The sequence below is a fragment of the Schistocerca cancellata genome, chromosome 11, assembly GCF_023864275.1.
Source record: "Schistocerca cancellata isolate TAMUIC-IGC-003103 chromosome 11, iqSchCanc2.1, whole genome shotgun sequence".
Lineage (NCBI taxonomy): Eukaryota > Metazoa > Arthropoda > Insecta > Orthoptera > Acrididae > Schistocerca > Schistocerca cancellata.
In genome coordinates, this window is record NC_064636.1 from 146,065,330 (window position 1) to 146,087,795 (window position 22,466).

General features: G+C 38.7%; 1 protein-coding gene across 1 annotated transcript in view; it reads left to right on the forward strand.

Moving 5' to 3' along the window:
* Positions 1–19,847: 19,847 nt before the first annotated feature.
* The window catches only part of LOC126108369 (piggyBac transposable element-derived protein 4-like), a 179,678-nt gene continuing 177,059 nt past the window's right edge, over positions 19,848–22,466 (forward strand). Inside the window, exon 1 of the mRNA XM_049913583.1 lies at positions 19,848–21,160. Within this exon, the coding sequence (XP_049769540.1) occupies positions 19,848–21,160 (1,313 nt within the window). The remainder of the gene's footprint in view (positions 21,161–22,466) is intronic.

Below are 22,466 nucleotides of genomic sequence, written 5' to 3' on the forward strand. Positions count from 1 at the left end.
AGCAGCAAACTTGAAAATTCAGTGCATCCATGTGATCTTCTCCTCGCCTTTGACCTAAATTATGGTATCTGTGTGGTCAAATAATTGAAGCGATGTCACCATAACTTTATAAGGTATACCACATTCATCCAAGTGAATTCCATGGTAGAAACATGTTAACCACTTCGCACTCCCCTATGTTTTAGGATGCTTCCCATCCTCTAAAATGCTCGGCGATGTAATGTTTGCTGAGAGTGCCTCTCTTATACCACCAACTTCTGTGTATGCAACATCTTTAAATATGAACTGTCTATGCTCATCATCACAGATCTGCAGAGAATTTATGGTTGGTGCAGGGGCTCTCAGTTCAACCTGAACATACCTAACAGTACTGTCATTCACAAAAACATACAAAGATCAATTACTACCTGATTACACTATCAGTAATTGCTGTTGAGCACCCTATACACACGTCCACCAGAACAACATTGTAAACAGAAACAACCACAAAAACTCGTTGGAATAACCACACACAGTGATCTAAAGTAGAACTAACAGCTAAAATAACATAAAAGGCATATTACAGGCAGATTTATTGCAATAATGTTAAGGAATGTAATTCATCAAGAAAGAAGTAGGTTTACAAACCACATATTTGACCTATTCCTGAGTACAGCACAATAGTCATGTAGCATTGTCCAATTTTATTAGCATAACGGGTAGTCAACATCCAAAGAAGAGCAGTGCATTTTATCACAGAATCACTTAGTAAGCAGGAGAGCTTTATGAAGGTGCTCAGCAAACTAGTGACTGATACAATAAGAGAGGCATTGTGCACCATGAAGTTTGTGGGTGAAAATCCAAGAGTATATCAGAACCTTATTTAGGGCCATACAAACTTCCAGAAACTGTAGGAAAGGCAGTGAAATAAGCAAAGAAACTACCTGCAGACAGTTCAATTAATAGCTATGCTGTAGTGAAAAAATTAACTGCTACAATGCCGAAATGTTTAAGGAAACACAAAAAAGAGAATTGAATATCAAAGTTTCTAATAAAGGAACAGATTTTTTCTTTCCTTTTTACAACAGATATGCCATAAGCAAAGTGGCAAACCTGGCAAAAGTGATGCAAAAACAGTTGAGGACCCTGAGACAAAGATGGCAGTTTTGCAGAAAAATTACATGGTACTCTCAACTAAGGAAGCTTATACACAATTTTTGGCAGCAATTAAAATGGAACACATAAAAAGAATATTTTATATGTAAATCTTAACGTATTTTGTTGGTTTCTGAAACATCTTAAAATGTTATTTGCCTGTAAGTATCATGCTAACTTTGATTACCTCATAAATGTACTGAAAAATAACAGTGAAAAAAGAATTTTTTTCAGGGGGTATGGAGTTTAAAATTTGAAAGGTGAATGCTGCACATGCAAAGTGTAAAAATTGTGGGCCTCAGCTTCAGTCCAGGTTAAATGATGAAAGTCAAGTATGATACAGAAGTGAAATGGAAATAATAGATTGGTGTCATTAGAAAAGGAAAACCTGCAGACGTTAAGGATGCCACTGTTTATGTCCTGTCAGAAACTGAGAATCAAATTATTAACTATAAATTTGATTGCATCATTGTCCACCACCAGTAGCTGAGTGGTCAGCATGACAGAATGTCAATCCTAAGGGCCCGGGTTCGATTCCCAACTGGGTTACAGATTTTCTCCACTCAGGGACTGGGTGTTGTGTTATCCTAATCATCATCATTTCATCCCCATCAACACGCGAGTCACCGACGTGGCGTCAAATCGAAAGACTTGCACTCGGCAAACGGTCTACCCGACGGGAGGCCGTAGTCACGTGACTATTTATATTTATTGCATCATTAAAAGTTTATGACATGCTGAACTTTATACAAGAGAGCAACATGGATCTCATGAAACTACAGTGCTACAGACTGCAGAGAAAATCAGGACCAAACAGAGTGCTAAATACTCAAACAAGCAAATTACTTTTTAGAGCTTGTACTTGAACTACTGATAAAAATTGTTCTTATCCTATTATTAGTGATTATATACTGCATGAAAAGGTTTCCATTGCTGTGTTCTTACGTGAAATTATAGCTGATCAAAAGCTAACCATCCCATGCCTCCACAAGGTGACAATACATTCAGATGACTGTACTTCCCAATTTAAAACAAATGCATTTTAATCAATTTTCATTTACTGAAGAAAGTATGTGAAGTGGATTTGCAGTGGTTATTCTTTTCCACATCTCAAAGGTGAGGTGGGTGCTTTTGATGGTGAACTAAAGACAAGGTTGTGGAGCCAGGTGAAATACAAAAAATGGCATATTGGCTGTGCTAGATATTTCAGAATGTACAAGAACTTAGATTCAATCAACAAGCATGTTTTGCAGTACAAAAAGTAGGTACTTTCTGAAGATCCAACTCTTAATATGACTTCAGTTAATGTTACACTCAGTCCTCACATTACGCTAAGCCATTATTTTCTGCTCCAAACAATCATACTATTCTTGTGGCAACAACATAAAGTCAAAATTAACCTAATATCTTGTCACACCTGAGTAATTAACCTAATGCAAAGTCAGGATGAGTATCCTTATGAGCTTTGTAATGACTCATTACTCGAGTGAATTTTCCTTTTGATATAATTGAATTCAACACTCTTATTCCATTAAGAAATCTTTTTATTCACATCCACTTTCATAACTAGGTCTGTTGATGACAAATTGCAATTTAAACATAAACTGGTGAGTATTCTTAGGTCCTTCCTTGATTTCTACAATAAAATGAATGAATTTTTTAACTGATTTACAGGTCCTCTCAGTTCTTTCATGCCTCTTTCTTTATACAAAAGGGCTTTTGAATGCATCCCTCATTTGTTGTTAACTCACATGATATTTTAATGCACAATCTGAGTCATTCGGTAAAATTATCTGACGACAATAATAAAGGAGACTTTTTTTTATCATAGAAAAAGAGAAACCAACTTCACACTCCTTGTCAAATTTCCTGAGAATCAATGGCACATAGATCTCAAGAATCCCTCAACAGGGAGTATATACTCTTACCTTTATGGCATGTTGTTACATTTGTTTACAGTGTGCTTGCATGTTCCTTGAGTACATTGTGTGTCAATGTGTGAGAGTCCAAGCAGTAGATCATAAGTGGATGATGGGATTTACCAATGCAGAAAAAGCCAACATGCTCTTGGTGTTAGAAGAATGCAATTTGCTGTTGTATGCAGAAAGATATCAAACAGTTACCTATAAACCTCTGCAATGAGTTACAGTACTTCAAAATGGTAGTGTAAGACCTAGACAATGTAACAGAAGGAAACAAGTAATTACAAAAGAGGGAGAAATAAATGTTCTTGCTGCTGTTGCAGTTGATCTGCATGTTAGCTTCTGTGCAATCACATGAGGAAGTTATACAAGTCAGGCTAGTATCCTATGCATTCTCCATTGACATATGTTCCACCCCTGTCACATCTCTCTCGACCAAGAGCTGCAGGGACACAATTATGAGAATTGCGTTAACTTCTCTACACGGTAATTAAGACAGGACACTCCAGGTGTATCATTATCTTGTTTAGTGTTGAAGCCACATTTACCAATCATAGGAACTGGACGACATGAATTTTCTCGAAATATTATGGTTAAGTATAAGTTAATTAACATATACTTAATGACTTTCATATTTACATGAGATAGGTATTCAAACCAAAAAAAGTTATAGACCACGACGATCTTCGAACTGCTGCTCCAAAGCATACATGAGTAATATGTTACTACACTACAAATTACACCACACATATAGTTTGTAAAATACGTACTATTTATTGCAAAGTGTTTCTTGGAAAACGTCAGAGCTGATTTTTCTCTGTACACTTGTGAAAAACATTAAGAACAACTCATTTCTCACCATTAATGGTGTTCCGTGCACACGTTCACTACAAAATAGGAAGCCATGCGATCCCTTTCCACAGCCTGTGTCAACAGCAACATTATTGGAGCACTATAGCATTTGTGGAGACAATGACTGTACACGTTTTCTGAAATGAAAAGTACATAGCTAAAGTGTGATTAAGAAAAACGTTGATTGCTGTTAATACACCAGAATGTATCAATGTTTCATTTACAATGACAAAGTAATAAGATATCTAATAAATAACTTGTGTCTACTTCCAAGAGTGGAATACCACCAGTGTACGAGAGTTACATTTGCTGACCAATCATCACACTTGTGTTTTCTTACATCAGGTTTGTTCTTATGATGACTGAAGTATAGAAGAATTCTTCTGCAGACTAGCAGGAACCTGTGGCATGAACATGATGGCAGCCTCACCCATAGTGCATGAAGTACTATAGCATGTCTTTACAAATTGTTTCCTGATTGTTGGATTGGATCTGTACCTTGGCTGGGCTGTTCCATAGATTTAACACTTTTTTCTGTGGAAGAAGCTGAAAGATGCTATCTTTTTATTTTTATTTATTTTATTTATTTATTTTCGAGTTCCGTGGATCCTTGACGCGAATGTCTCGCTAAGATGTAGAACATGTCAGATTATTAGTGTAATAGCCACATGCTGATGATCATGGGGCAACCAATTTAAAATATATAAGCAAATACATTAAAAAGGACATCCACATGTCAAATAATTACACACAAAAATTCAGATAACAACACAGATAATAGTACAGTAATGACATAGATGATTGCATAAATAATAGTGCAGTAATGACATAGATGATTATGTAAACGAATTTAAAGTAATTCCTCTAAAAAATATTCTGCCAACAAGTGATATACTAATCTACATAAGAAGTTCTATTAGAAATGCATGAAATTAAGCACAAATTCAAGAAGTATTACACATTATCAAAGAATTCCTGTAAAGAATAGAAAGAATTATCCAAAAGATAAAGTTTTAGCTCTGTTTTGTTTTTAGTAATATCCCCAATGACTGATTTGATATGGACAGGATGCTTATTGACCACATTTATACTTGAATAATGAACTCCTTTCAGTACCAAGCTGAGATTTTTTAATCTTTGTGAAGATCATGTTTTCTTCTTGTATTGTGATCATGGTATGCACTATTCATTTTGTAAATTGCATAATTTTTGTTCATGAAGCACATTAGTGACAAGATGTATTGACAAGGCATGGTGAGGATCCCCAGCTGTTTGAATAAATTTCTGCAAGAAGATCTAGGATGCACTCTACTCATAATCCTGATAACTCTCTTCTGTGCAATAAAGATTTTATTTGCTTGTGGTTGATTTCCCCAGAATATGATGTCATATGTGAATGGAAATAACCACCATATGCAATTTTGATTGTTTCCATGTCACAAACAGATGCAATTGAGCGAATGGCAAATGCTGCTGAATTCAGTCTTTAATGTAGGTCAGTGATGTGGACAGACCCGTTTAGTTTGTTATCAATATGTAAACCCAGAAATTTGGAAGATGCAACTTTCACTATTTCTTTGCCTCCACATTTTATTTCAATATTTTCCAATTTTTTGTGACCCATTCAGTGAAAACCACATGTGAATAGCACTCTCCACTTCCACGATGTGTGTGGTGTAAGTTTTAGGTGGTTCAGCAAGTATACTAGTGTAGATTCTTGTAATTCATGTATCAGCACTATTTTCATCAACAATGCCTTCAATGGCCTATTATCTGCAATGACATAGACTTGCCTGGTACCCATAGCCCTCCTGGTCTCAACCAAACACTCTCCCTACCCTTACTGGCACAATGCAATTTTGCTGGCATACTCACCATAGTGCATTGTGCAATTCAGTACACAGGGCCGTATGACCTGGTAGATTACACTGTGCACACACAACTGGTATCATTGTTTCATTCCTTGAGAGAGGGGGGGGGGGGGGGGGCACATTGCAAGTGGCACAAACAAATCTATATGTGACATAATAGGAAATAAAACAGCAGGAAGAGGCCATATCTAGGAACAACAAATATAAGGACAGTGTGTCAATATTCTGGTATGTAACAGAAAATAAGCAAAAAACTATACATGGATGTACGCTCTTTTCTGAAAGGTTTGAGAGATATATTATATTCAATATACATTGTTATTTATTTTTTGTTATTCAGTTCACTGTCGGTTTTAAATGTACAACAGCTTGTAAACATTACAACATTCATTTTACAATGTATTAATTGAAAAATAGGTATTTTTAGCACATTCACCTTTATGCACCATCATGCACATCACATTACAGCTGTTGTTCAATTCACAATGTAAGTACCAATATCCACGTCAGCTTTGATAAATGTTCAGAAGAAAAATGGGAACGTGGAAGAACACCTGTTTCGTGGAGTGTGCTGCAAACTCTGGTAAGTGTTTTACAATCAGGTATTCAGTTTGTCAGAAAACACCAATAGTATTCTTTGGCAGTAGCAAGGCAACTACCATTGCAGAAGCTGTAAACATACACCATATCTGGATATTCTTTATTAGTGTATATGTGTGGTATTTTAGCTAGCAGATGCATAAATACAGTTAACCAGTGCTTCTCTCTGATACACTTTCAGTCTCTTCACTACTCCATTTAGAACACACCATGGATAACTGCACAATAAACATGCCAGTTCAACGGCAGAAAGACATCCTGGGTCAGTAGCTTGAAAGCAATGGGATACGTTGGGTAAGATGTATACATGTACACCACTAGCCCAGAAACATTTAGATTAAATGTGTTTTATCTGGGAAACCGTTTGGAATAGGTTGTACGTCCATATGAAGTTTTTGCTTCAAATGAGCATTACTGTTCTGTCGTGAATATTGATCATTCTTCCTCAGAAACCATGTAGAATGCACGTGCTGCTACCTGCGTTGACCTTCACTGATGCAGACATCAGACCACCACTCCAGTCTCTATCAGCACTTCAGACCGTGCTTGAAGGAGGTCTGGGCATGCTCTGGTAGAGGATGCTGGATTGGTGAGAGTCAGAAACTAATTGGGAGCCGTATAATCCTTTATGTCACCCAGTACTTCATAGTACAACTAAGGTCCACAACAGGTGATGCTGGGGGATGGGCCTGGACACACGGACCCTGCCAATGAAGTACTGTAGTACGACTCCAGCCACATCTATGCTTAGGCTGGTCCAGGCAGGATGCAATGTTGCACCGTAATTGACCCCACTCAGAGCTGAGCAATGCCAGGGCATAGGCAGCAGGCTCACAGGGCTCCCCGAGTGCTCGATCTCGGTAACAAGTAACATATGTAGACCTCTAGGGAGTAAACGCTAGACTAGCAGATGCCCCAGTAGCTCGGCAGCTGAAAGGGCCTCAGTTCGATTCTCTAACCATTATGTGGTGTCTGGACCCTTTTGGAGGTCCTGCCAGGACCTCACAGTGGACGCCAGAACTGTGGCAGTTGACTACTCGATGATATGCTACTTCAACACGTGTGCAGCCTGGCCAGACAGCCTGTGTTTATTTGTGCCAAAATGGGTTTGTTGTGGTGTTGTAGCTGCAGTAGTCAGTTATGTTGTATGCCAAAGTGTCCCTGCTTCTAGTAACTGACTGGCACACAGACAGCAAAGCCCGGTAGTAACCTGGAGCAAAGCTGGGTCTGCGTATTGCTGTAAATGGTCTGTTTCGTGGAATTCGGTTCAGCTGTCTCTGTTCGCGGTCTTACAACACACCGTGTTTCATCAAGTGGTAGCAGGTCTTTTTTTGCTTGTCTGAAGTTGTATAATATGAGTACTTGAGGGATTATGGCTGTTAGCTGTGAACCAGTTGCAGGCCTGATAGCCTGCTATTCGATCTTGTTTTCTTAAGTTTAAGGACAGACATTTGATTAGTATGCCCATGTTAGCAGGCAATATCACACGCTTTTTTAACTTTGCAAAAGAACTTAATGGGAAATTAATAAGATAAAGCCATAATGTAGAGTAAAATCAATCTCTCTCTCTTTATTTATTTATTTATTCATTCGTAAACAAATTTCTCTGTATGGATGTTGTCATTATACATACATATGTACATTATTTTGTCACATAATATAATGAAATACAAGCTATATATAATAAATTCATAATATATATATGTATATTACACACACAATTTATCATTGAATTACATAATGATGCAGAAGAACCTGCTTCAATCATAATAATAGATCACAATACACCTCTAATACTTGTATGGGCAAATTACAATCTAGAATGTCCACTTTATAATTGATTAACCTGATTATTTATTTATGTCAATTTTATATTGCATGAATTCTCTAATCAAGTAAAAACTAGTTTTTAATCAATATTCTTTAAGGAATGCTTTAAATTTACAGAGTTCCTTTATGTTTTTGAATTCTTTTGGCACATTATTGTATATCTTGACACCTTGGTAAAACATAGTGATTTGCGTTTTAGTTTTATTCATTCTGTCTAGGTACAAGCAATTACTGTTTCTGGTTTGGTGATCCTGTATGCAGCTGTTTGCTAACTATTGCTCAATATTTTTGTGAATAAAAACTGTAGTTTGCAAGGTACATTCACTTAGGATTGTCAGAATACCTCATTTTTTAAATAGCTCACTGCAATGTGCTCTTTTGTGATTCTTGCTCATTATTCTGATAGCTCAATTTTGCCATCTGAACACATATTTCACATTTTGGGCATTTGCACCCAAAAATGTTATGCCGTAACTCATTATAGAATGTATGTGTACAAAGTATGTCATTCTCTGGCATGAACTATTGCACACAGTGACTAATATTTGTAAGGCATAGCATGCTGTGCTAATTTTTTTCCAAGCATCCTAATATGTTCATCCCATTCTAATTGTTGATCAACATACATACCCAAAAATGTTGTGCTGGCTACACACTCTATGGTTTCATTTTGAACATTAAGCTTTGTCATATTCGGTTTTTTCTTTATATAGAAGTTTATGTTATTTGTCTTTTTTACATTAAGGGTTAGTTTGTTGTTATTTGACCAGTAGTGAACTGCCATAAGTGGCTTTTCAGCTTTTACATTTAACATTTCTGGTGTCCTGTCTGTAATTATTATATTGCTGTCATCAGCAAATAACACTGTTTCATCTTGTGTTACCGACTGTGGGAAGTCATTAATATAAATACGAAATAGTACTGGGCCTAACACACTCCCTTGAGGTGCTCAAATGTTCAAATATTCTTCATCTGAAAGATGTTTCACTAAATAATTTGAGCTACGTGAAATTTGAGATATCTCCACACTCTGCACTCTGTCCGCAAGGTAAGTTCTAAACCATTTATTTACAACCCCTCTGATTCCTAGGGCTTCAAGTTTACCTAGTAGTATTTCATGGTCAACTGTATCAAATGCTTTACTGAGATCTAGGAAAATGCCTGTACTTGTTCTCCTTCATCCTGGGCTTCTAGAACTACTTTTGTAAATCTTTCTATAGCTGCTTCTGTTCCCTTTCCAGTCCTGAAATCAAACTGTTATTTGCATAGGAGTTGGTATTTATTTAAGTAGTCCATAAGTCTTTTTTTCATAACAGTTTCCATTATTTTTGAATAAGAAGACAGCAATGAAACTGATCTGTAATTCTCTATATCTTCTGTATCACGTTTTTTGTGTATGGGAAGAATTTTTCTGTGCTTTAGATAATTAGGGAAGCAACCTGATGAGAACGACTCATTTTATAATGTTTATTAAGGGTTCTTTTATGCTGCTAATGCAGTCTTTTAGTATACACATTGGAACTTCATCTAAGCCTGTGAATGATTTACTCTTGAATTTATGTACAATGCTACTGATTTCCTCTCCATTAATGGGTAGCAGTAGCATTGTGTGAGATACATAGTTCTTTGCCATAGTGTTTTTGAAAGCTTTTCTTGCAGCTTTGTTGCTGCCATTGTGTGTTGTGTTTTAGAAAGCTTTTCTTGCAGTTTTGTCGCTCTATTACTAAAGTAGTTGTTTATAAAGTTTGCCAGGTCCTTAAGATTATCTATTAAACTACCTTTATTTATAATTTTTATGTTCATCTGCTTTGATTTTGAGTTACCAGTTTCGTGTTTTACTATATTCCAAATGGCTCTGCTTTTATTGTTTGAGTTCTGTATGGTCTTTTCATTTTCGATTCTCTTTGCTTCCTGCAACAGTTTTTTGTATGTCCTATTGTACCTGAGAAAAAACTGTAAGAAGGCTGGGTCTCCATTATCATTTTTCACAGATCTCAGATATTTGAGTCTTTCAGAGGATTTTCTGATACCTTTTGTTACCCAAGACTTCCTACTAGATCCCCCAACAGAATGTACTACTTTAGGAAATGTTTCCTCAAATCTGAACTTGAATATATTCATGAATTATTTGAATTTTTCATTTATGTGTTCTCTCTCTCTCTCTCTCTCTCTCTGTGTGTGTGTGTGTGTGTGTGTGTGTGTAAAAGTATACTATAGAGAAATAAGACACTTTGAAAAGTATCATTATTCTCCTTCTACCATAGGAAGGTACTTCTTTTATCTAGTACTTCAAACAAAAGGTTAATGTACACACAGGAAATTTCTCAGCTGTCAATACACTACCAAAGACAAAAGTTACTTACGCTAGCGCAAACATTAGATTTAAGTGGAACATACACCACTGAGCTTAAATATTTTAATAAATTATAAGTGGAGTTTATGTTTTCTTTTACTTTGGTTTCGAATACCCAATGGATAATGGAAATTAAATTTTCCTCTGCATCCCATCCATAATCAATCCAAGACTTAAAGCACTTCCTAATACTCTACACATGGAACACTAAGAGCTTCAGTTCAATGTAAAAGAGAATGAAAAATAAACTCTTGCACAATTATATTTCCATCCCATATCTATTCAACCAAACACTGAAAAACCCTGTTCTTTCTCTAACCTCACTCCAAAATACTCTATTTCTTTCCAATATCGTTCCATAAGTACCAGTAAAATTATTTTGTAATTAGTACTTGTGTTCTACTGGAAATGCCTGAAGGTTCGATAGCGATTGAAATGTTACCGTTGATGGTGCCACTAAACCGGAATTACTAAATACAGTTTTCCATAATTCCTTCACGAAAGAAGGCGAAGTAAATATTTCAGGATTCGAAACCAGAACAGCTGTTAGCATGAGTGCATAAAAGTAGATACTGTAGGTGTTGCAAAACAACTCAAATCACTTAAGAAAGGCAAGTCTTGCGGTCCAGATGGTATACCAATCAGGTTCCTTTCAGAGTATGCAGACACAATAGCGCCTTTCTTAGCAATCACATACAACCGCTCACTTGACGAAAGGTCTGTTCCTAAAGATTGGAAAGTAGTACAGGTCACACCAATATTCAAGAAAGGAAATAGGAGTAACCCATTGAATTACAGACCCAAAGCACTGACCTCAATTTGCAGTAGGATTTTGGAGCATATACTGTACTCAAATATCATGAATCACCAACACAGATTCAGAAAATATCATTCTTGTGCAACGCAGTTAGCTCTTTATTCCCACGAAGTAATGAGTGCTGTTGACAAGGGATCTCTGATCGATTCTATATTCCTAGATTTCCATAAGGCTTTTGATACCATTCCTCACAAGCGACTGTTAATCAAATTGCATGTATATGGAGTATCATCTCAATTGTGTTACTGGATTCATGATTTCCTCTCAGAGAGATCACAGTTCATAGTGATAGACGGTAAATCATAGAGTAGAACAGAAGTGATATCTGGCGTTCTGCAAGGTAGTGTCATAGGCCCTCTGCTGTTCCTGATTTATGAGCAGCCCCATTAGAGATGGAGATGACACTGTAATCTACCATCTAGTAAAATCATCAGACGGTCAATTCCAATTACAAAATGATCTAGAGAGAATTTCTGTAAGGTGCGAAAAGTGGCAATTGGTACTAAACAAAGAAAAGTGCGAGGTCATCCACGTGGGTACTAAAAGAAACCCGAGAAATTTTGGATATATGATAAATTGCACAAATCTATGGGCTGTCAATTCGACTAAATACCGAGGAATTACAAATACAAGCAACTTAAATTAGACAGACCACATAGATAATATTGTGGGGAAGGCAAAACAAAGACTGTGCTTTGTTGACAGAACACTTAGAGGATGCGACAAACCCACTAAGGAGACAGCCTACATTACACTTGTCCGTCCTCTGCTGGAATATTGCTGCGTGGTGTGAGATCCTTACCAGGTAGGTTGACGAAGGACATCGAAAAAGTGCAAAGAAGGGCAGCTCGTTTTGTGTTATCACGCAATAGGGGTAAGAGTGTCACTGATATTATACGCGAGTTGGGGTGGCAGTCACTGAAACAAAGGCGGTTTTCTTTGCGGTGAGATCTATTTACAAAATTTGTCACCAACTTCCTCTTCCGAATGCGAAAATATTTTTTGACACCCACCTATGTAGGGAGAAATGCTCATCATAACAAAATAAGAGAAATCAGAGCTCAAACGGAAAGATTTAGGTGTTCCTTTTTCCCATGTGCTATTCTAGAGTGGAATGGTAGAGAAGTAGTATGAAAATGGCTCGATGAACCCTCTGCCAGGCACTTAAGTATGAATTGCAGAGTAACCATGTACATGTAAATGTAGATGTAGAAAACCAATTGTCAACAGTCAAGGAACAACTGAAACTGTCTCAACAAAATAACTGTGGTAGCCACGCCTTAGTACACCAACGTTAACATTGCTCTGGTGCGCCTTATATTTGAGTATTTGAGTACCATGCTGCTCAGCGTCTCCAGGCACCTCCACTATTGTCATGCAATGGTTCTGGCCAGTCTCTTTTGTATCTGTCATTAACTCTATCGAACAGCCTATATGATGCTGTCATGCCATGATGAAATAAATAGTAGCTTGTTTCCTATAACCGTGTTTCCTGTAAGGTTTGGAGTTAGAACAACAATATTCCTCCTGAACCAACTTGCGCATTCCATCTTCGAGCTAATATCACATCAGCCCATAATCACATCTAGACCTTGGAACATTAGCTCAGGACGTGGGCTTCCAGCTGGCTGCACACATGGTTTTGCCTGCAAGATCAAGTCAAACAACTGAGAATTACCATGCAGAGTTAAACACAAGTCAAAAGTCAATGGACTTATTGAGTCCAACATTTAAGCTCTTCATTTCATTCGTGGGATGAAAGTGAGAGTCTCTTTCACCAAGACTCTCCTCACTAAGCTCAGCTTTCCATAAGACAACAATTACCATCAATAAAATCACAACCGATCACAAAAAAATAATACACACATCAAAAAAAGTTTTGCATCACCTCAGTTCCGAGAGTTCTGGAACCAATACAGAAAACTGGAATAGAGAGCAACACAAACATCATTTCCGCCCTTTTTATTGCTCACGAAAACCACATATTTGCATGTTGTACCGAGACCCTCAGAGGTGGTGGCCCAGATTGCTGCACGCGTACACAGGTGCCTCTAATATCCAGTAGCACGTCCTCTTGCACTGATGCATGCCTGTACACATAGTGCCATACTATCCACAAGTCCATCAAGGCACTGTCGGTACAGAACGTCCCACTCCTCAATGGCGATTCGGCGTAGATCCCTCAGAGTGGTTGGTGGGTCACATTGTCCATAAACTGCCCTTTTCAATCTATCCCAGGCATGTTCAATAGGATTCATGCATGGAGAACATGCTGGCCACTCTAGTCAAGCGACATCGTTATCCTGAAGGAAGTCATTCACAAGATTCGCACGATGGGGGCGCGAATTGTGGTCCACGAAGATGACTGCCTCGCCAACATGCTGCTGCTACGGTTGCACTATTGGTCGGAGGATGGCATTCACGTATCGTACAGCCGTTACAGCTCCTTCCGTGACCGCCAGTGACATATGTTGAGCCGACATTATGCCACTGCACAAAATCAGGGAACCTCCACTTTGCTGCACTCGCTGGACAGTTGTGTCTAAGGTGTTCAGCCTGACTGGGTTGCCTCCAAACACATCTACATCGATTGTCTGGTTGAAGGCATGTGCAACACTCATCAGTGAAGAGAATGTGATGCCAATACTGAACGGTCCATTCAACACATTGTTGGGCCCATCCGTACCGCGCTGCACGGTGTCACGGTTAAAAATATGGCCTTCGCCGTGGACGTCGGGAATGAACTTGCACATCGTGCGGCCTGTGGTGCACAGTTTGAGTCATAACATGATGTCCTGTGGCTGCACGAAAAGCATTATTCAACAAGGCGGCGTTTCTGTGAGAGTTTCTCCAAACCATAATCCGTAGGTATCAGTCATCCACTGCAGTAGTAGCCCTCGGGCAGCCTAAGCAAGGAATGTCATCGAGAGTTCCTGTCTCTCTGTGTCTCCTCCATGTCTGAACAACATCGCTGTGGTTCACTCCGAGATGTCTGGACACTTCTCTCGTTGAGAGCCCTTCCTGACACAAAGTAATGACCACAGTATTGACCGTCTAGGCATGGTTGAACTACAGACAACACAAGCCGTGAACCTCCTTCCTGGTGGAATGGTTGTAACTGATCAGCTGAAGGCCCCCTGCATCTAATAGGCACTGCTCATGCACAGTTGTTTACATTTTTGGGCAGGTTTAGTGACATTTCTGAACAGTCATAGGGGCTGTGTCTGTAATACAATATCCACAGTCAACTTCTATCTTCTAGTGTTATGGGAACTGGGGTGATGCAAAACTTTTTTGATGTCTGTGTTATACCACGAATGCACAACAAAATAAAGCCTGACAAACAAATGCTTAGTGCAGGATGTGCCAATGTGAGGCACGAATCAGTTCAATAAAATTTTCTTGAAAGATTCAAGATGGTCATCAGAAATCAGGCTGTAAGGTGACGAATATTTCTATTCATTGGTCCAATACTTGAGCAATTAACAGCTAAAATTTACAATCATTTTGTTTAATTAAAATGGCATAATATGAGTCTGTTGGACATCAATGATTAATGTGCATATGGCATTTTTGGCCAGGATACCCCTTCTCGGGTGTTTGGCTGCTTGATCCAAGCTCTTTATTTAATTTCCTTGTAATTAGTAGTTGTGTCCTACTGGAAATGACTTGTCTGTTGATGATATAAAAAAATAATGACAACAAAACACTCACACCTGTATCCATGCACACACACAGTGGAAAAAGGAATCAAACACAGGGCCCCGGGACTGAGGCTCACCAATACCAACTACAAGACCGTGAGTTGGTCACTGTGAACTTAAGACTTGGCCTGTGCAGTCAATCAGATGCATTCCTTTATACACAAAACAGGATGACTGTAGTATCAGAGAATTCGGTCCCTCGATTTGTATGGCCATACAATCACCAAAAATTTGTGTGTGTATAGAGTGCTTTATAGGCACTGGAAGCTTATTTATTAACACTGAGAACAAGAGTTAACTCAGTATGTAACTCTGTGCAGTTCTGTGGTTTATGTTTCCCAATCTTAGTTTCATTTTATTCCTATGAGAAGTTTATCAGTGTGACTATCCACTTTCTCTTACAGAAGAGGCACAACAGCAATACTAAAACATTTTTGTTTATGAAGCATAGTTTTACACTTCACTCAAACAAGAACCTTAACAACCCCATGATGATGATGAAGTCCCATACTCCTTGACAGAGCGTAGGGTAACAATACAGGAGACCCGTACCACCTTACTAGGCAAGGTCCTAGTGGAGGTGGTTTGCCATTGCCTTCCTCTGACCGTAATGGGGATGAATGATGATGATGAAGACAACACAACAACACCCAATCATCTCGAGACAGGTGAAAATCCCTGACCCCGCCGGGAATCGAACCTGGGACTCTGTGCTCGGGAAGCGAGAACGCTACCGAAAGACCACGAGCTGCAGACAACAAAGCCATAGGGGACTACAAAGGTAATTTTCTTTGTTTAGCCCTATGAAGACCTCTACGTTGAGGTTACATATGGCTTTATCTGCATAGTAGTACTCAGAGTTTTCTGTACATTACTAATCTGTACCTAAAAGAAAAGGTACTCAGAAGTAGACAAGTTCACGTACGTTGTGGCTAAGTTCTATGGGCAATCTATCAAATAGAAGTATTATTACATTTAATAGCTTTCTTACCCTTTAAAATTTTTAGCACAAATTCACAAGTGTAAATGCTTCACTGAAAAGATAGTAAATCAGAAGTTAATGAAACAAGGTACATTTCTCAAATGACCTACACTACCACAGTTTATGCTTCTACTAAATATGGATTTAACGCATTTATCACACATATGTTTTACACAAAATGTTTGATATCAAGATGTATCACTGAAAATAGGATTATTAATACTGTTAATAGTCCTGTTCATGTTATATTTAGAACATTCAGCAAATAATGGATGATAATCCAAGTGAAACTGAATAGTAAGAGAACAGTGGAAAAGTGAGAAAACCACAAAGTTTCAGAAAACACATGATATGTGCTAACTGTACTGCCATTCATGTTTTACATTCAACAATTTGGCAAATATATTTTCACACTCTACATGCCATAAAATGGAAGTGCAAATGTTTACGGTAGTCTCAGCTTCATCCTCTTCCAAATTTAGTTCAGAATCGTCCTTTATAAAATTAGTGGACCAAGAGATTCCCAAAGGATCTTCAAGAAACTGAAAAATAAGAAAATAATCTGTCAAAATTAAAACTGCTTGTATACTTCTGTACATATGACATGAGTCTCAATGTCTTTTTTATGAACATCATTGAACTTCTTGGTGATTTTATCACTCATGCATAAAAAATTTAAAAAAACAATTTGCTTAGCAGCTGTGCTACCAACACACATACCTACAATTTCATTCTGTGTAACACAGCAGTAGCCTCTATGCACAAAGCCAGATGGTCCTTTCCTCTGCACAGTATACTTCAAGGTGTTTGTTGACCTTTACCTTCACATGCTGACCTCACAGTTTGCCTCCAGTTCCAGAGTTGTGCTTTCTCCACCAACCCACCTTTTGCCACAACTTGTCCTCAACATTTAATGACTTCACTTTCCTGGATTTATCAAGTTATCACATTCTCTTGCTCACAGCTGTGTTCTGGCAAGTAAGACTCTTTCTCGCAGTGTCATGTTGTTGCAACATTCCCATTATTTCTTGGTTTCTCCTTCAGTGCAGACATCATTAATGTGCTGCAATCGACCAAAGTTCACACAGATTTTGAGCTCAAAAAATTATGTTTCGCACCATTTGTCTTTGTGGTACTCGAGGACTTTGTCGCAGTGGCAGATACAGAAAAACCTCAAGGAGGGGGTGCTAAAGATATCTTGAGCTACCTTTACTTTTACTGTAATAAAAAATAATCAAGTCACATGCAAAGTTTAAGAAAGTTTTATTTAAACTGATTATACACACGTCAAGAGAATGCCATCTTATGATGAAAAAAAGTTAGAATTGTGGTTCTCTTACTTAAATGACGAATTCTGTGTGCCTATTCTTCCTAGCAAATTTAATTACATCATCAATAGAACAATCAATGTTAGGGTGAGTGTTCAACAGAGCTTAGCCATTAAGTCGATCACTATGTGCCAGACAGAAATGTATAAAATACAATGACAAGGACGTGTGTGCTACATAGGAAAGTACAACTACTCGATAACTCGATTCAGTAGAGTCGGCTGATGAAAGAAACGAATTGCACGTGGGCTGACTGGCGGGGGGCAGCACGGGTGACAGTGTGGGCAGGCGAGTACTGACTTGACCGGGGGTCTCACCATCTCCCCTCCACACCATCTGAGCACTAAGCTAGCGACTGATAAGGAGCCACCAGATGACTACCAATGAGAAAGTGATGTGCACCTGCCACGTGCCAATCCTGTCTTCGTGAGTGTGTCCTGCATCACTCCTGTCCTAGCACTCTATTTTAAAAATGATTTCGTTCGAAGATAGTGTTGTGGATGAGCGAAAGACTGAAGTATTTTTAGGTACTGCATTCATATCAATTTTCTGAACTTCAAGTTTAAATTCATTGCTTTCAATGATAATGCTGTAAGCAAACGAAAGAAAGAGTTAAATAGTTAATAGCATTTGTTACTATTTCTCAAGTGGGTTGTATTCTCTGTTTGCTTTTTTGAAGCTACGAATCCAGACTGCTCAGTTGCAGTTCTTACTGGCAGTTTGGTAATATCGGCTGGCACAAATCCACCCAGCGGATTAGAGTTGAGGTCCGGCGTGTCGGCCAGCCTTTGGAAGGTTTTTAAGGCAGCTTTCCATCTACCTTGGCGAATGCAAGCCGGTTCCCTTCTTCCACCTCAGTTACCCTGTGTCAGCGATTGCTGAGCGAGCACCATTTCCACATACGTGTACACCATAATTACTCTACCGTGCAAGCTTTTGGGGTTACACTCGTCTGGTACGAGATAACCCCGGGTTCTGTGTGAGGCGGATGTGGGGTGGGTAGACTACTGTGGCCTGTTGTGAACCACTGAGGGCTACTGCAACACGAAGCCTCTCTGTCGTTTCTAGGTGCCTAGTTTAATACCACACCACCGTACCATACCGTACATACCAAAGTACTCCGACTGTGGTCACCCATTGTCTCATGATGACAACTCTTAGTGACTTCCAGAAATCTTGAAGCAAAATTCCAAATCTTTTCTAAGCTACTGCTCCTTTACGTGTGTAACATAAAGGATTTTGCACAATGGTACACTTTACACATCCACTGAGGCAGTATACGCGTGGACAAAAAAAGATATCATTAGTCATCACGGTCGTCATTGGGACTCACAGGAGGTGGCCACCTGCCCTCTGTCGGTGGCAGTCCGTACTACCTGGGGCCGGCTAATCGCCGTGGCCGGCAGCTGCTGCCCCCCTCACGTCCCTCCCGTACTCTACACGGAGCTGGCTTAGCGTGGAGTGTCTGCCAGTACACGTCCTGCAGATTTTTGCAGCACTGGTCCCACCCCCATAGCAAAATGGAACAGAACCGAGTGTTAGGAAAAACTACATGCTGTCCTGGTGGGAAAATTCTAGTTACTCACTTAGTGGGAGAAATTACAAGACAAGAGATGGTCATTTAGAATGTGTGTACTTAATATCATAGCCTTGTATGTAACATTGTTTTTATAAATCATGTCCAGCAAATTTAGAACTCTTACTATTAAGAAGTGTTTAATAATATAATGTTCAAGTCATGCACTCTTCCTAGCATTTTGGATATGGTTACCCTCTCCCACCCACATCCTCTATCTGTTTGTCAAATTCCCAAGCCTCCTCTTTCATCTTGGACACATCCAAATATCCCACATTACCTGTAAATTCGAGACTACTCACCCCACGGTTTCCCAAATGTTCACAAATTCTGTTACTCTGCTGCGTCCCTACCACCACATTCCCCCACACCGACACTACATCTCCATACTCTCCTCATCCTCTCCCAATGAAACTTTAATCGCCTACTCTTACCTGACAATGAAATCTGCCCTAACTTAACCCTTTAATGCATACTGTAGCTGATAAGCTACAGACCTCATTTCTTCGATTTATTCCATATGGAGAAACATTTTCGATCAAATTCGTTATGTAGCTAAGTGTATACACTCCGCTGCAGTTTCTAGTAGTTCTTCATAGCGATCATAGATGGCAGGACGAGCTGAAGCAGTTCGACAGTGAGCTGTGTGGACATACTGCCAAGTGTGTGTTTTGGCGGAAAGTTGAGGTGTGTTTTTGGTGTTTGTGCACTGATTTCTGGGTTTGAAAATTACTTTTTCATTTTGAAAACGTAAGTAGATATGGTGTAAACAGTTAATTCGAGTGTCTTTGCGATAGATTTGAAATGAGGCCTGTTTTTGTGTATGTAGCTTATCAGCTACATTTTTCATTTACTGCATTTCAGGCGCTGACGTAAAAATGTCTCGAAAGAGTCAAGAAGAAATGCTTATGGAATGGTTAGAGATTCCACTAAGCAGTGATGACGATCTTGAGTGTTTCTCTGACGATTCCATTCAAGATGAGACATATGTTGCTCCAGAATCTGTTGATTGTGATAGTGACAGTAGTGACGAAGAGAGTCAAGTACCAGTAATTAGGACTGAAGATGTTTCTGGAACAAGACAATCTGATGTTATAATGAAGGAATCGACGTCACAGTTGTCTGATAATGCTCTGAAACTGCCATGCAGCAGCAAAAATGTTACCAAAAACAGCAGGAGTGTGGTTTGGAAAGATAAACAGTTGATTATTCCCGAACTGCAGTCAAAATTTCATGGCAATACTTCGTTACCAGAAGAAGTAATAAACTTAAATACTCCATACCAATTCTTCAAACATATATTTCCATCTAAATTGTTTGATCTAATTGTCGAAGAGTCTCATAGATACAGTGTGCAGTGTAATCCTGATAGACCAAAAGATTTATCCTGTGATGACATAAAAAAATTTATAGGCATCTATCTCGTAATGTCAATAGTTCATGTACCTAATACGAGGGATTACTGGGGAGAAGTTACTGGTACTCATCTGATCAAGACAACAATGACAGTGAATCAGTATGAGCAAATACGTAAGTTTCTTCACTTCAATGACAACAGTGCAATGATACCCAGGGGTGAAAAAGGTCATGATAGACTCTTCAAGATAAGGCCCATAATAGAATTGATGAGATCTCGGTTTCAAACAATACCTGTTGAGGAGTGTGTTTCTGTTGATGAACAGATATGTTCAACAAAGGCTAGAAATTATTTGAAACAATACATGCCAAACAAGCCTCATAAATATGGATACAAATTATTTGTTATTAGTGGCATATCTGGTTATGCCTACGATTTTGAGATTTTCACTGGAGATGAAAATGAACCAGAAAAAAGAGTGACTGGGGAGGAAGACTTGGGAGCAAGTGCAAATGTTGTAGTTCGACTCAGTAGGATACTACCAAGAAATATGAACCACAAACTGTACTGTGACAATTGTTACACAAGTCTGCCACTGCTTGTATGGTTACATAAACAAGGAATTTACTCACTTGGGACAGTCAGAAGAAACAGAGTGCCAGACTGCAAGCTCCCTTCAGAAGCTGAGCTGAAGAAAATGGCACAAGGTGCATCAGTAGAGCGCGTCGCAACAGTGGATGGTGTCGACATATCAAATGTAGTGTGGAAAGATAACAAGAGTGTGATGTTGCTTTCTACACTTGCTGGACAGCAGCCTATTCATGAAGCAGGGAGGTATGACAAAAAAACAAAGTCAAGAATAACAATACCTTGTCCACAAATAATTAAGCTCTACAATAAACATATGGGAGGTGTTGACCTTCTTGACAGCATAATGGGTCGACATAAAATTCTTGTGAAAAGTCGAAAATGGTATATAAGATTGTTTTACCATCTCCTGGACATGGGAGTAGTCAATTCCTGGCTGTTGTATAGGAGAGTAGCAGAAACCAAAGGGATTAGGAGAACTATGAAACTCTCCGAATTTCGAATGGAAATTGCTCACTGTTTGTGTCGCTCAGGTCAAACTTCAGCAAAACGTGGAAGGCCAAGTAATGAACTCGAAAACCAAATACAAGCTAAGAAGACAAAGGGGCCCACAGCACATGTACCTCCACAAGATGTAAGGCTGGATCAAGTAGGTCACCTGCCTTCGTACTTGCAAGTGAGACGGAGGTGCAAAATGCCAGGATGCAAGGGATTTTCCTGGGTTCAGTGTAATAAATGTGCAGTTGCATTGTGTTTGCACAAACAAAAGAACTGTTTTCAAACTTTTCATGTAAAGTGATTATCACATGCTTGGGTACAAACCTGTTGGAACTAGATACCTTATGTTCATATATAAAAGTGTATAAAATATACAATAAATGCTCAATATTTACAACATTAATGTCCTATTTATTATTTTAGGATTTTTCCCTTCCTATACAAAGTATTTAATCATAATCAACAATTAAATTACGAGAGATTTGGTCAAAATTGAGGGAGCAAAATAAGCACATTTATTGTGGCTCGTAAGGTGTTAACTCAAAATGTAGCTGATCAGCTACAAAGCGATTTTCAACAATAGTGCTTTGTTAATTTAATTTTAAAAAATTTTCAATATTTTTTTCGAAATGTAGGCACTATAAACTAAACATGGTAATTTTTACAGCTTGAAATAAAAAATCATGCATTTAAGGGTTAAACCCATCCTACCAGATCTATGAGATCCCTACCATCCACCCCTTGTCAGGGCTCCCTTCCTCTTCCAGTATTCTCCACCCATTTCCTAAGTCTGGCTTTGGAACCAGATCTCCTTCCACTCTTCCTCCATCCCTCTTCCAAACATCCACACACACAAATCTCCCCTACACACTACCTCTCCATGCTATGCTTCCATAATACCCTTCTCCCTGACAGTCTACATCCACTAGTCATCAGTCATCTATGTATCTCTTTTAATCAGTCACAAATTGGCCTTTCCATTTTACCTAATGCAACTGCTTATCTGTTTTTATATCTTCATCTGTGACACTTATTTTCCATTCATTTGTGCCTA